The sequence below is a fragment of the Stegodyphus dumicola genome, chromosome 10, assembly GCF_044657685.1.
Source record: "Stegodyphus dumicola isolate Sdum_Otavi_A_Nest chromosome 10, ASM4465768v1".
Lineage (NCBI taxonomy): Eukaryota > Metazoa > Arthropoda > Arachnida > Araneae > Eresidae > Stegodyphus > Stegodyphus dumicola.
The window spans coordinates 119,843,854-119,857,636 of NC_140777.1; the positions used below are offsets into that span (position 1 = coordinate 119,843,854).

The 13,783-nt window shown below is 33.5% G+C and overlaps 1 protein-coding gene across 4 annotated transcripts in view; it reads left to right on the forward strand.

The window, feature by feature from the left end:
• The window catches only part of raskol (Ras GTPase-activating protein raskol), a 730,597-nt gene that overhangs the window by 318,916 nt on the left and 397,898 nt on the right, over positions 1-13,783 (forward strand). For all 4 annotated transcript variants that reach the window (XM_085825453.1, XM_085825452.1, XM_085825454.1 and 1 more), the window contains one exon: positions 449-632. In XM_085825453.1, coding sequence (XP_085681579.1) covers positions 449-632 — 184 coding nt within the window. The remainder of the gene's footprint in view (positions 1-448; positions 633-13,783) is intronic.

The following is a 13,783-nucleotide window of genomic DNA, read 5'->3' on the forward strand; positions in this document are numbered from 1 at the left end:
CAGATGAACCGAAAACTGGCGAGTTTCAAAATTTTATTATTTGTAATTTATAATTTTATTTATGTGTTAATATCTAAATGAATAACATGCATTATGAATTAAATACTGAATATGACTAAATGCTAATGTTTTTCCACAGTGTGAAGAATATACATGCATGCATATATACACACACATACAGATTCATCATTATTTAATAAAAGATTAATTAACCTTTATAGTGAAGTTTTCATTCGTCCTTCTTAAATAAAAGACTCAAAAAGGCTTCTGTTCTCCCTCTTTTTATGTATGAGAGTAAACGTGAATTGATAATTCTTCTGAATCGTCTAAAACATGTTTAAAATTTCATACTAATGTCTAAAACATCTTTTATTTAATGTCTTACGTATTGGGAAATATAAGACCATTAATGAACGAAAATTACATGTCGTATTATTTATCCTTCTAGATTGGGGAACGCCTTTTTCTTGAGTTGCCCCGCGTGCGGCTAGACGGCGGTCGTCAGGCATTCCGTCGTCGGTGGGGTTATGACATGGGCGTCCCGTCTGTGCCAGAGGAAGACGAAGACAGCAGCGAGCTCTCCGAAACCACCTCTCTTCGAGACGAGAGACTGCTCAGGTTCTCTTCCATGGGTAAGTATTATTTCATATTCGTTCCGATAGATGGCAGCACAGGATAGTTGAAAGCAAATTCATGCCACCTTGTAATTATGCCATTCTGGAGTTATAATGGTGACGGGGCTTTACATAATAAGACTGATTCTGAATTTAATGCTGAGCATTGTAAAGTGTTTTACATATTTTCTATCAGAAATGAATGTTCTAAATAAAAATTTCTTTATTTTGCCGAGGTATAAATTTAGATGTATACATAGATAGATTTTAAAATCTTTTTAAACTTTTCTTTGGACTGGCATAGAGGCTTCAAAAATAAGTAGCCTGTGAATTAATATATCAACTCTATGTTATCTTTGTTTATTATTTGATGGAAGCAAACCCGATTAAACAACTTCGGACCGATTTTAAAACAACTTAGCACAGTATCTTTCAAGAACCCCCAAGCACCTGAAAAGAACACTTCAAACCACACTATTTCTGTGTTTTTATGGACAAAAATTAGTAATATAAGGAATTATAGAAATTATTTTGTAGCCCCTTAAAACATGAGACGTTTAACCTCGACCTTGTAAGGGTAGGTTATAATCAGGAACTAATAAAAACTCTATATTAGTGAAGAGCTTGTAGAATCTATTATAAGATTCGCAATAAATCCCATCAGAAAATTTAATCTGTTTTAGCTTGAACAGCTTATGTTTAAAATAAATTCCAAAATGTTTTGTAGTATTTTCATATAGTAAATAATATTTTGTTTTTCTACACTTCTCATTGTTTTAATAAGCTCGAGGTTAGTAGTAGTAGTAATGCTAAGGTATCTGAGATTTTTTTTAATAATTTGATCGAAAAGCAGGGTTTTCTCAAAACTCTTTAAAATAATAATAAAAATCTAAAATTAATTTTATGAGAGGGATATGAGAAAAACAGTTTGTAGCTTTATAGCATATTGTTTTCATATTATGACTTAATATGTAATTACATATTTCAATAATGATTAAATACATTTTTTAAGCTGTATGATAAGCAACTATGTCGTTTTATATCAAGTTTTTAGTGCATTTGCGTCACGTCAGAGTTTTCAGAAAATGCTCTTTCTCGGCAGCTTCTCATTTTTGGTGCTGCCATCTATCGGCTATTTGATTAACTGGATGAGACAATGTTTTCTTTCGCTCTGTATTGCAGTTATTTACGGATATTTTAATTGAATGATATTCATTAAATGCTAACAAAGTTCAAAGGTACATTATTTTATTATTAGTTTTTATTTAAATATTAAACTGCCAATTCATTTCCGTTAGCCGTATGAAATAATTTTTCTAAGCTGTAACGATTTGTTTTCACGAAGAATTTTAATTTGTACTATTGACAGAAAATTAAGCTGTGTTTTTTTAGAACAAACTTAGGCAGTGATATTATACTAGTAGTTTTTCTTACTGGCTTAGTAAAAAAATACAAAAGTTTTGAGATGAGAAAAAGTTTTTCGATTCTCCTTATTGCCATTTTTATCGTTTGAGAATGAATAAAAATAAATTTTCGAAACTGAAATTTCATAATTATAGTATCTGTTGGTAAATAATGGAACAATTAAATTTACCTTCTAAGTGAAAGTAAGCAAAAGCAAATATTTATACGGAACTAGCTTATTATAAATAATTAATGAATGCTTCCGAATTGAACTGGTTTCGATGCATCACTGACTTCGATAAATGAAGCACGAAGTAAAACTTCGGTAGACGAATGCAATGCGTTCCTAAAAACCGTTGTCAAAAATTCATGAAGTGAGAGTGTTTTCTCCGTAGGAGTTGATTTAAATTACATTCATATATTCTTTGACCACAGATGATTGCTGATTTAAACTTTTACAATAGGGCTTCCTTAGTACTTAAGTTCAACATACAAAACCAATGGAAATTATTGAATCTAACATGCACACTCAGACAACAATATACAAATATATAAAAATTTAATTTAATTTTACCACATATGTGCGAACAAAGTGATAGCTGATTAAAAAAAAAAAAAAAATGATAGGGAAGAAATGTTATTGTTTAGATATGGAATCCCTTTCCTTTAAAACAGCTTACTAAAGATTTTCTTTTCCTTCTTTGCCTCTCAGCTCCGCTTGAAACGCATTTAGCCTTTGTCTTACTAAACGTTTCTGCAATTTAATTTGTGTTTGGTTTATCTTTTAAAATCGTCCTAAAATGAGACATGACACTATCATTGAAAATGCTCAGCTGGTGTATGAAAGTAATATGTTGTGTACTCTGGATTTTTCGGGTGCGGATTATCCGGTTTGCGGATTATGTGTGCGTGACAGTACTCACTCACGCACTCAGCGTTATGCGCAAGAGTAGTAGAAATTAAATCCAGTAACATTGATTCGATCACGGAAAAATATTCTTCCTAATATAGAAGTCAGAGATTAATCTAATTGTGAAAAAGCCGAGGTAATAATTGAAGATGTAATTCAAAAATATGAAAACTTAAAATCCTTCGAAAATGTCGATCGGGAAATCACCGAGGAATGGTTCGATTGCAATTCGACTGAGCCAGGCTTTCGGTCCTTGAGTGATGCGGATATCGTCTGAAATGTCGCAAGAACATAAAATCTATAGAATGACACAGAAAAGACAAACGAAGAAGGTGCTGTCAATTACATTAATCCCTAGACAGCAATGACTTCTGTTGCATAACAATGACTTCTGTAAAAACTCTTGTTGTATTTCATCGATCAAAGGCGGCTTGACTACAATGATAAAATAGCTTTTCGAAAAATACGCAGTGAAATCCGACAAATATTTAACCGTTCTCAAAAATAAGGTAAAAATGCCGATTTAAAAAAAGTAATAAACGCGTACAGAATGCATGAAAATATACAGTACATTGATTAATTTCTTGAAATTTTACACTTTACTCCATTCTGTACACGTTTCGCAAATCAAAGAGCTAACATTATCTATTCTTCCTTCCTACTCTTCTGAAAATATTTCGGTCGTTTCTTTGTTTCTGCTTTTGAAATTGTTCTAGTTTTTCGTTTCTGAGCTCTCATTTCAGGAGAACGTTTTTCCTGTAGTAACTTCTGCATATCTTCACTTTTAACTCCTAAACACGTAATATCATAGGTAATAAAAACTTTTTCAAAGTCTGAGTCTCTGCCTTTAACACGAATCTAGCAACAATTTCTTCCAAGTTGAATTCTAAAGTTCCTTTAAGTAGCTGAAAGTTCCTTTAAGTAGCTAAGCTGCCAGGTTTCGTCAATGAAATTTAAGCAAAGAAGAATATTGAAATGATATTTTTTCGAAGTCTCTGAGTTTGAATTATGTCTTAGAGATGATCTCGAAATACGTTCGCAAATCATTGTTTCTATCTTGTGTGTTCGTTACTCGAGACACAGTTGGCCATTGAGATTTTTTTTGCTTTTGTTCAAAAATTTTGTTCTTGATCCGATTTATTTGTGAGGAGAGGCGTTCCTGACCCGAGTTTCTACTATTACCATTTATTCACATTATGAATTACTAGAATTCGAAGTTTGGGAATGGTAAAAGAGCGTCTTTTGTCTTCGCGTGTAGTTAATATCTGGGAGTATGTAGTGTTCGGGCATAACTGCGTAGCAGAAAGTTGCGCGCGCACCCCTCTGCTTGAATAAGTAAGTATAAATTAAAAGAATGGATGAGCTAACGACGTGACATGTAGGTTCTGAAGAAATTCAAAAATTAAGCCTTGTATATACTTCGTACATCTGAAACTAGTTGGATATACAGATTGGAAATGAAAATGAAGTGGGCCCGGCTACCTGAAAATTTAATATACAGTGGTACCTAGGTGTACTTCATTAGTCCGTTACAGATCCTTGGACGTGTATCAAACATACTTCTCCATTAAGAAATAACGGGAAAATAATTAATCAGTTATTATAAAAAAAATCGCATAGCTCTCTCTTTATAGCATTGTTTAACACTAAAATACAAATGCAATGGGTAAATACTATATACTGTATATAAACAAAGCCCTACGCATGATACTCTAAATAAATGTTTTTCTGCTATCCAGACCAAAAATAATTTCTCAATATGCACTAACGTCTCCGATCTTTCGTTAGTAATCGATTTCACAGCCTTCTGAACGTCAGCCGATTAACGCAGTGAATTTCGACGTCTTTGTTTTTCACGATCGTGGGCACCATCGTTCTAGGTATATGGTTAACGATAGCCCAAGTGACGGATACCCATGCCATTTTTATGCTTTTCAACATTTTCCTTTTTTCACCTCCATCTTTCCTAAAAGCCATTATTAATGAATTTACAAAACATTTACGCGAAGAAACACAAAATCACTTGAAAATTCAGAGACACGGGTTGTGTAGTGACACATGGGTTGTGTAGTGAATAACAGCCGCACTGATGCTCGTGGGCAGTCGTAACATTGTCTCGATAGAAGTTAACAAGGGAAGTGCGCTCAGTCGTGACTCATCGAACTTGAGTCGTAGTCCAAACGTATACCAAACAAGTATTTTCGCGTTCGAACAGGACTATACCAAGTTGGACGTAGTATTTCAAAGTGGGCATGTTCGAAGTATCATTCATTGTATTTAAAATAATTTTCACGTCCGCTATGATTGCATTGAATAAGTATAGCATTATTGTTTTCTTATTCCAGAAATTAGATATAATATGCAACTGTATTTTCATTATTGCTGTTTTTCGATAAGTTTATTATATTTTTTGTTGCTGAAGATCTCAGGTTCAAGTGCCATAGGTAAGAAATGTATCGGGTAAGATGTCGTGCATAACTGTAGAAATCATTGAGATTTACGTTAGATATCAAGCTCTCTACTAATTTTCAACAGTAAAAATGACCTGTTCCCGTATAAATATATTTCCAAATAAAGCGATTATTCTTAACTCAATTCGTAATTGAGCGTTCGTATTTTTTGACAAGTATGAAAAATGTCCATAAAATCTGCACCTTTAAGGTCTTTGAATTAGATTTATACCGCATTGTAAATTAATCAGCTCCATTTATTTTCTTCTGGTGCACTGTTTAGGTTCTTTTTTTAATGGTAATGGACTTCAATAAACTAAAATCTTGAAATCTTTGTAACACCTTATAAGGTATTTTCTTCCTTCTTTCTGAATGCCTTCGTGGTGTAACGGTAGCACACTCGGCGCGTATTCGAGAGCTCCAGGTTCGAGTACCGGCTAGGGCATTGCTCATTTTTCATGTCTCCTGCTTCAAAATAACTTAATGACTACAGCCATAATTGCAATAAATACATAATTGGCGGCGCATGAAATTCGTATTCGCGGGAGGCTTAAAATAAATAGTACGTATTCTCGGGCAGTATAAAATTGCTTCGAGGGACGCATGCGGCCCGCGGTCCTCCACTTTAAGACCACTATATTAGATGAATTAAGGCCTATGAAGAAAAGGATGAATATATACTATATATTTCATAAATTCTTCAATTTAAAATTTTTAATGGCATTTCATGCTTGGCTGTAGTTTTAACTATACATATAACTATAAAAATATCTGGATTTTTTTTTTTTTAAGTATAACTCAGTTTTGTAAGGAGTTTTCAAAACCGTCGCATTCAGTAACAAAACATGGCAGCACTACTGAATTTCAAACTCGACTACTGAATTCGACTGTATCAAATCAGTATTTAGTCGTGCAATTTCGTTCGCCCTCCCCTTCAGCTGGAATTTCTCGTGCTTTTCATGTTTCTTATCTCTATAAATAAAATCACGCGTGCCACTCGATATCATTTGTTTACACAATTAACTGTGTGAGCATGTGTTATCGTGCAACACATCGGTTTGACTATCAGTGAGAAAGTAAACTGTCTGCAATTTCGCTTCAGGGAGAGAGTGATACCCATATCTTCACCGGCGTTTTCCTTTCGGCGGTGCGAATACAGATCAGATCGTTTTCCTTTTTTTAAATAATAAAAAAATATATAGTGTTCAAATTCTTTTCTTTTTCTCTCCTTTTCCGATGACTGGCTTCAGTACGACAGCTCAAATTTTAAACCGCTCAAGGGATCTTGTACGTAATCGTTGAAGAGTGACATTTTGTTTAAAAAGTAACAAACAATCGCGTGACATCTGTATTATGCTTCATGCTCAGTATTGCTTCTTCCTTATAATTATTTCATCGATAATTATCTTCTTGTGAATATTTTTAATTTAAGTGCATTGTGGCTTACGCTATTCGTGCCATCTTTTAGGATGAAACTGCTGTTTTATGTTCATGGGCATTTTTAAAATAAGAGCAGTAGTAATTTCTTGCGTTTCTTTCTTGTTTTTCTTGCGGCATTTCTACACATATTCCTTTTCAGGAGATATAGTCTTTTGTGCACTCTTCGATTCTAGTAACCCCCCTGATTCTCTAATGAATCGAATAATTTTTTAAATTAAAATGACCATGCAATGTACCTTTGTTCTGTTCAACAGTCAACCCTAGTTTTCAAACCCTAGTGATCTGTCTCGAATACATTTTTTTATGTCTTAACAGTGATATTAACTTGTCGAGCACAGGGTGAAAGACTGTTGATTGAATTCTGTCAAACTGTTTTTGATTACTCTCCTTATCGACAGCACTCCTGTGGGCATTGATCAGCTGAGTGCGTCCACACCACATACATTTTTTTGTCTTCGCCCTTCTTTTTCCTTCGCCTTTCTGAATAATATTAACCAAGGTGCTGGTGCCACTGCTAACGCTGAAAATAAACACGAATGTAAAAACAAACAATAATTATAAAACAGGCTGCTCATGCATTAGAGCTATAGTATCTTGGAACTAAATATAAAAATTTTCGAAGAATATAAATCATAAAAGTAAAGCATAATAAAAAGTCTTATAACTTTCTATTGATTGCATGATAGGAATCTTAAAATTCGCAGTTTTAAATTATGTTAAAATAACCTCTTTTCTATTTTGAAAAAAAAAAAAAAAAGTCTTAAAACTATTTCAAAATTGTGAACTAAATATTTTGATATTTTCCAGTGTTTTCAGATATTGAATCAGTATTTTTCTGTGTTAACCTTTCGTAAAAACTGTGTGAATGCCATTTGGGAAATCTATGAAAAACTTACCAGAAGAGGGAAAAAGGTAAACAAAGATTCATAACCTTTTCTATAAATCCAAGCAGAACCAATTTCGATCGGTGGAGATATCCGTAGCAAATCATCCGCATGCGTTCATCAGTTTTCATTCCAAATATAAATAATTGCACATTTTATTATCCTCTACGTGAAATCTGTTGAAATTCAATAGAGTTGCTGTAATTTGTCTTCGCACGCGACGGTTTTTCAAAAGTCGTTTCAAAACTGGGGTATACTACTAAAACAATCTGGAGATATTTTCATAAGTATACGGTCAAAACTAAGCAAGTACATCGCAGCATATACGCTATGTTGAAAAATGTTAGCGTAAGAACAAGCACCTCTGAGGGCCTTTCCACGGAAATGGCTGATACAACAATCGAGAAAAGAACCATTATAAGTTTTTATTAAGTTGGACCATAAATCATATGAAATTTTTCGACCGTAAATCGTATGCAATTTTTCACAAATAGCGTGATTTATGGGATGAACATTAATTATCTCCATGTATGTATAAAATGGAATAATCGTTTCAAATGTGGTCGAGAAATTTTTTATTTAAATTTTTTATTATTTATTTTTTACCATCGAACCAGATTGTTGTTAATGTATCTTTTTATTCCGAAATTCTGAAAAATTTTTGGCGAGTTGTGTAAGTAAGACTAGATTTCGTGATGAGAGGTTGACTCTAAAGCGCGCTAAAGCACCAGTTCATTCAGCGCAACTTGCAACGAAATCTGGTAACTGAATATTTTGGGCAAAGCAAATTCTGACACTCCTATATTCGATTTAGAGTCCAGATCTTGCACCTTGCGAGTTTTTTTCCTTTTCATAGAGCTGAAATTTTCAAAATAAGGACACCGATTTGAGAATTTTGAAAGTATTTAAAGGAACTCGACGATGGCTTTGAACCGCCGAGAAAGGCTGATGCTTTGAGTTGCGAGAGGGGAGATTATTATGAAGGAGCGTGGGATTGATTTCCGATTAATCGCTGATAATATTGTGTCCTAAGAATATTCCTGTCGTTTAATTGCCGTAATTTGTATATACACAGTACGTCTTGTATAGTTTTAAAACTGAACTTATAAAAGAAAATCGAGACTTATATATTAAATTCGGTTAATAACAATATTGGAAATGAGGTTCATTAAAATGTTCTGCGAATTGTTTCGCTCAGTATTTTCTACTTGATTTAATTTCTTACTCACCTCCGCGAAATAAGCCGCATTATTTTCCTGAATGCAATTTAACTCGCTGTAGAATAAATAAATTTCTTTAACGCATTCTGAAAGACTCCTCTTCCAATATATTCAAATCTTCAACCCACAATCCGATCAAATTTCCCGCCCCTCACATTCTCCGAGAAAGTCGCACATCTTGACTCCCCAGACGACTTGACACTCTGAGGAGACCCACTTCTGCAAAAAGTAATGCCTGTAGATCGTTCAAATATCCTCCATTCTTCCACAAGCCTTAACTCTGACCTCTTCGAGCTCAGCTCGAGGCTGAGTTTGGTGTTTTCATGGGCGGCGTACATGAATAAAAATCATCACGCTCCATGAAAAGAGCAGAAAAATCACCAACTCTTGCCCAAAAATGCAATTTGTTATCCCTTAAGTGTATGTAAAAGCTTTACGGAACATCTGCGCCCTCTGGGCACGGTTAGTGTAATCTCCGTTACCTCAGTTGGCGGCTTATTTTCGAGCTTTACGAGCTGCATTTTCGCTATGTAAAAAGGACTGAATATTTTATCATAAATATGTATATGTATGTACATGTATTCCGATTCCTTTCGTAGTCGAAATGGAGCATGAAATAAAAATCTCACAGGAATGGCTTCAGCTGCTTTGGCTGTTTTCATAATTGGTTTTGGAGAAAGAGAGGAGGAATTCTGGATTTATTCAGTTTGAAGGCGGAGAAAGAAACCTGCAAGATTAGGAAAACACTGTACTAGATTTTAGCAAACTATGCAGACATGTCCTTAATTTTGAAAAGTTTCATGCGAACTAGTAAAATGAATAAAAATAAACTTTTCTTTCGCGGATACAAAAAAACTAAACCTGTGCTAATGGATAATTTAATATTTGAGTATTACGTGCCAATGATCGAACTTCATTTATCCAAAATTGAATTAGCCAAATTAGACTAATGAAGTATGTGTTTACTTCTTCGGACGAAGTAAAAGAAGCATTGTAATCGCGAAAAATTTCGGGTGTCGTATTTCAACGGAAAAGGTCCATTTTGACCGTTCCCGAATCCATTTGGACGATTTTTTACTTCACGACTGTACAAACTCTTTTTTCCAAAACGGATTGTAAAATAATTTTACTTATCTATCTCGCATAACACAAAAACGCTGAAAGTTTGTGTATGGTACAGCTGTAGCATCTAGTTGTGCACCTCCCTTTTTTATTGCAAGCGGATGTACCAAACGTATGTATGCATTCCCATCCCCTTACCCGGCTTAAAAATCCTTAGTCGCCCTTTATATTAGCAATCGCTGGTCCTATTCATATACTTTCAATAACAGAAGTGTTTAAATGGCGAAAATATATTTTGGTAATGTTAAATTTAAAAAAAAATAATTTTGGGCAAATAACGCAATATAACTTTTAATACTCTTCCTCGGTTCCTATACTTACATTCGAGAATGTTTGGTATTCGTTGTAGAGGGAAAAAAAAAAAAAGAAAAATTATAAGAAGTTTGCCTCCCTGAAAAAATTGACCGCGATATTCAATTTCAGAATTTGAAATTTTTGATGTCATTTTCAACTTACCTCGAGGTATCGGTTAATTGATTTGAAATAATTCGAGGGAATAAGTTTAAATGAAATGCAGCAGAAAATGTGTATAATTTCGTGGGCCGTATAAAGAAGTCGTGCGGTGTCCACATGATATAACATAATCAGTTTTTTCAAAGATTTTCATCACGTTTTTGCACCACCTCATCATTAATGATAAACGGTCACTCACTTTGTCTCTCATCATCATACTTTAAGATTAAGTTGCAAAGCAAATCTTAATAAGTTAAAAAAGCACTAAAGTAATATATAAATAGTTAGACGTGCTTCACATCATTCTGTCTCTAGACACTAGATTAGTTTGGTAGACATATAACGTTATGGTAAGGAGAGGGAAAACATTCATAGCATCAGAATTTACTGTAGAGTCCATTATATGGAAATTATCATAATTCTATCTATTGAAGAAGTGAAGTAATAGTAAAGTACGCATCCAAACTACTTTAAATGTTGACTCCTCGAACAATAAAAACAGCAGATGACTTATTTCTTAACATCTAGGTAGAATGCAGGGAAACAAACTTCCGATGAAAGCTTAAACTAAATTTATTATTTCCGTATGAGTCTGATGGTTACACAAACAAAGTAAGGTACAGGTACAGTTATAAGTGAGGTGAGACACCAAAAATTCACCGTTGACACGTGTATTTCCGCGGAACTAGCTATTAAGCTTCGTCCAAGTTTTCATGGAGAACACACCATAGAACGGTCTGAGGTTCTCTCATCCATCTTCTACCTCAAACCACACGAAAGGACTTCCTGCTCGCCGTATTTTTGAGTGCCCCCATCACGAAGAGACACTATATAGTCACAAACACCCATGTGTTCTCTGGGATTGGGAACTCAAACCCAATAATATGGAGCACTAACCATTATACAAATCGGGGGGCACTATATAATTACAAGTACAGTCATAAGCAGAGGGGACACCAGATATTTGCCAATAAGAGAAAATCAATCTTCGCAGCTTGCAGGAAACTCAAAAACAAATGTTGAAGTGAAATGAAACTGTTGAACACCTAAGTAAAAAGCCCTATAAACTCTGTCTGAGGCTCTCAAACTTTCAAAAGTATGACTGGCAAGGCTAAAGCCTATTAATGAAATCCAGTTACAGGAAGAAGTAATAGCGTGACGGTCAGTGATAGCCAACAACTTTTTTTCGAATTCAAGAACTCTACACTTAAATACATTAACTAATTTGCATTCTGGTGGGATCAGTCGAAAGTAGAAATGAAAGTTGAAAATATATGCATCTGTAGAGTCTCAGTTTTTAACGGTCTCCTAACTTTTTTTTTAAGCTTTATTACTAAGCATCGTTGTTTTCTTCGCACGTACATCATGTACAGTACAACCAACAAAATCACAAAAATTTTAAAAGCATATGTTTAGAATCCCCATGCAGTGTTAAGTGTTGAAATAACCTTTTATAGATATTTTTTGGCCTTTTCTCAGTTTATCATATCAATTTTCAGTTTTTTTTAATAAGAGGGCTAACAAAAAAATTTGTATTTATTAAATATCACGTTCCTCGTACTTACGTCACATAAAATTTAATTCAACAGATCACAAAATATTTAAAAATAGCACATCTTTAGAATTCTCGATAGAGTGTTAGAGGCTGCCATACATATTTTTATATTCGCTATATTAGTTCTTTAAAAAGTAGCCGCTCGCGCGGCCAACTGTCTAAAGTAGTTATCGTTAAAAAGGAAAAGTATATAATGATTTGAAGGAGTCCAACTAATGTAACTTCCTAAAAATATTGAATATTTGTAATTAGATATCTCCTGATTTTAATACATGTTTATTTAAATCAATCGCATTAAAGAGTAGAAAAATATATTTCTAAAAACTGTGTTTATTGCTTTTAAATCGCTTAGTCTATTACTCAGTAACCTTCCAAATTAAATTTGAAAATATCTTAGGCTTTACTGTAACACAGCGGCGCGTGGAAGACAAAAGTACTTTATTTCCAGCCGAGACAACGTAGCTTTCATAGTGCCGAGTTTGTTAATGATAAATATCTTACATTTTTCCGAATGGCAACAGTCTCGCGTGCTGAAGAAAGTATTTTATTTCGAACAGTGTTGCCACTCCTCACTTTCAAATCGCTGAGTTTGTAATAAAAAATTCTTTAAAGCTTTACAAAATATGAAATAAATAATAGAACAAATTCGAAATTAAAAATTCCATCTTTTAGACGTACATGTTCGGGTGGAGCACTACGTCGTTCAAAATTTTATAGCTCTATAGGTACCGTGTTTTTTTTTTTTTTTTTTTTTTTTTTTTTTTCCCCGCAGTGCGACAAACGTACATGTGTACACGCAGATTCTTCATTATTTAATTTCTTAAAAATAATACAGGGCGATAATATTTGGCGGCAACACTTTGAAAAGTGATACGCTGTTTATAATATACCAACCCAAAGTCTCATTTCGAGACTAATAGCCTGTTTTGGTCTAATGATAGGTAACAGGTTAATTAACATAAAGTTGTACAATAATTAAGAAATAATCTTTTTTACTTCCTCTCTGTTTTATTTTTTAAAATTTTATTATTTTTTTTAATTTATTTATTTAAATCCAACGTATTTATAAGTATTTAATTACCTAATGAATTGAACATAATTGTAGAGATTTTTAATCCTTTTCTCTTTCTATATATGTAATATTTGCATTTTTCCTAGATGTTTTAAAAGTTTCTGTTAATTCCTGTACATACTAAGATTTTTGGTGCCATAGATCATAATGCAAATATTCAAATTAATCTTTTTGATGTTATTATAACGTTGCTTGAATTATTTTTGGATTCTTCTGATTTATATTTTAATAAAAATCGTTGTTTTGAGATATCTTTTCACTGAAGCAGTGACTGACCGTTTCCAAAAGAATTAAGATATAATTTTATCAGTTATTTTTCCTTGCACTTTGTACTCAGTGTTCGGTGAATTGTTTATGTTCTTAATTCTCGTGCTATTATGCTACCTGATGTATCCCACAGAGAGGTCATCTTAGAGATCGGGTTCAAATGGCATGCGATGATAACATCCAATGAATGTGCTTCTATTGGAGATATGGTCAGTGATGTGGGCATTCAAACAATCATTTTATTTCGGATGAATATCTCTGGTGGGGATGAGAAAGAAAACATCGTATAACGAGGTCTTGAGCTGCACCAGCTGCTTTAATAACATCCTTTTCTTGTTTTTTTCTTTATTCCTTTTTTTTTTTTTTTTTTTTTTTTCCTATGATAACTCTTC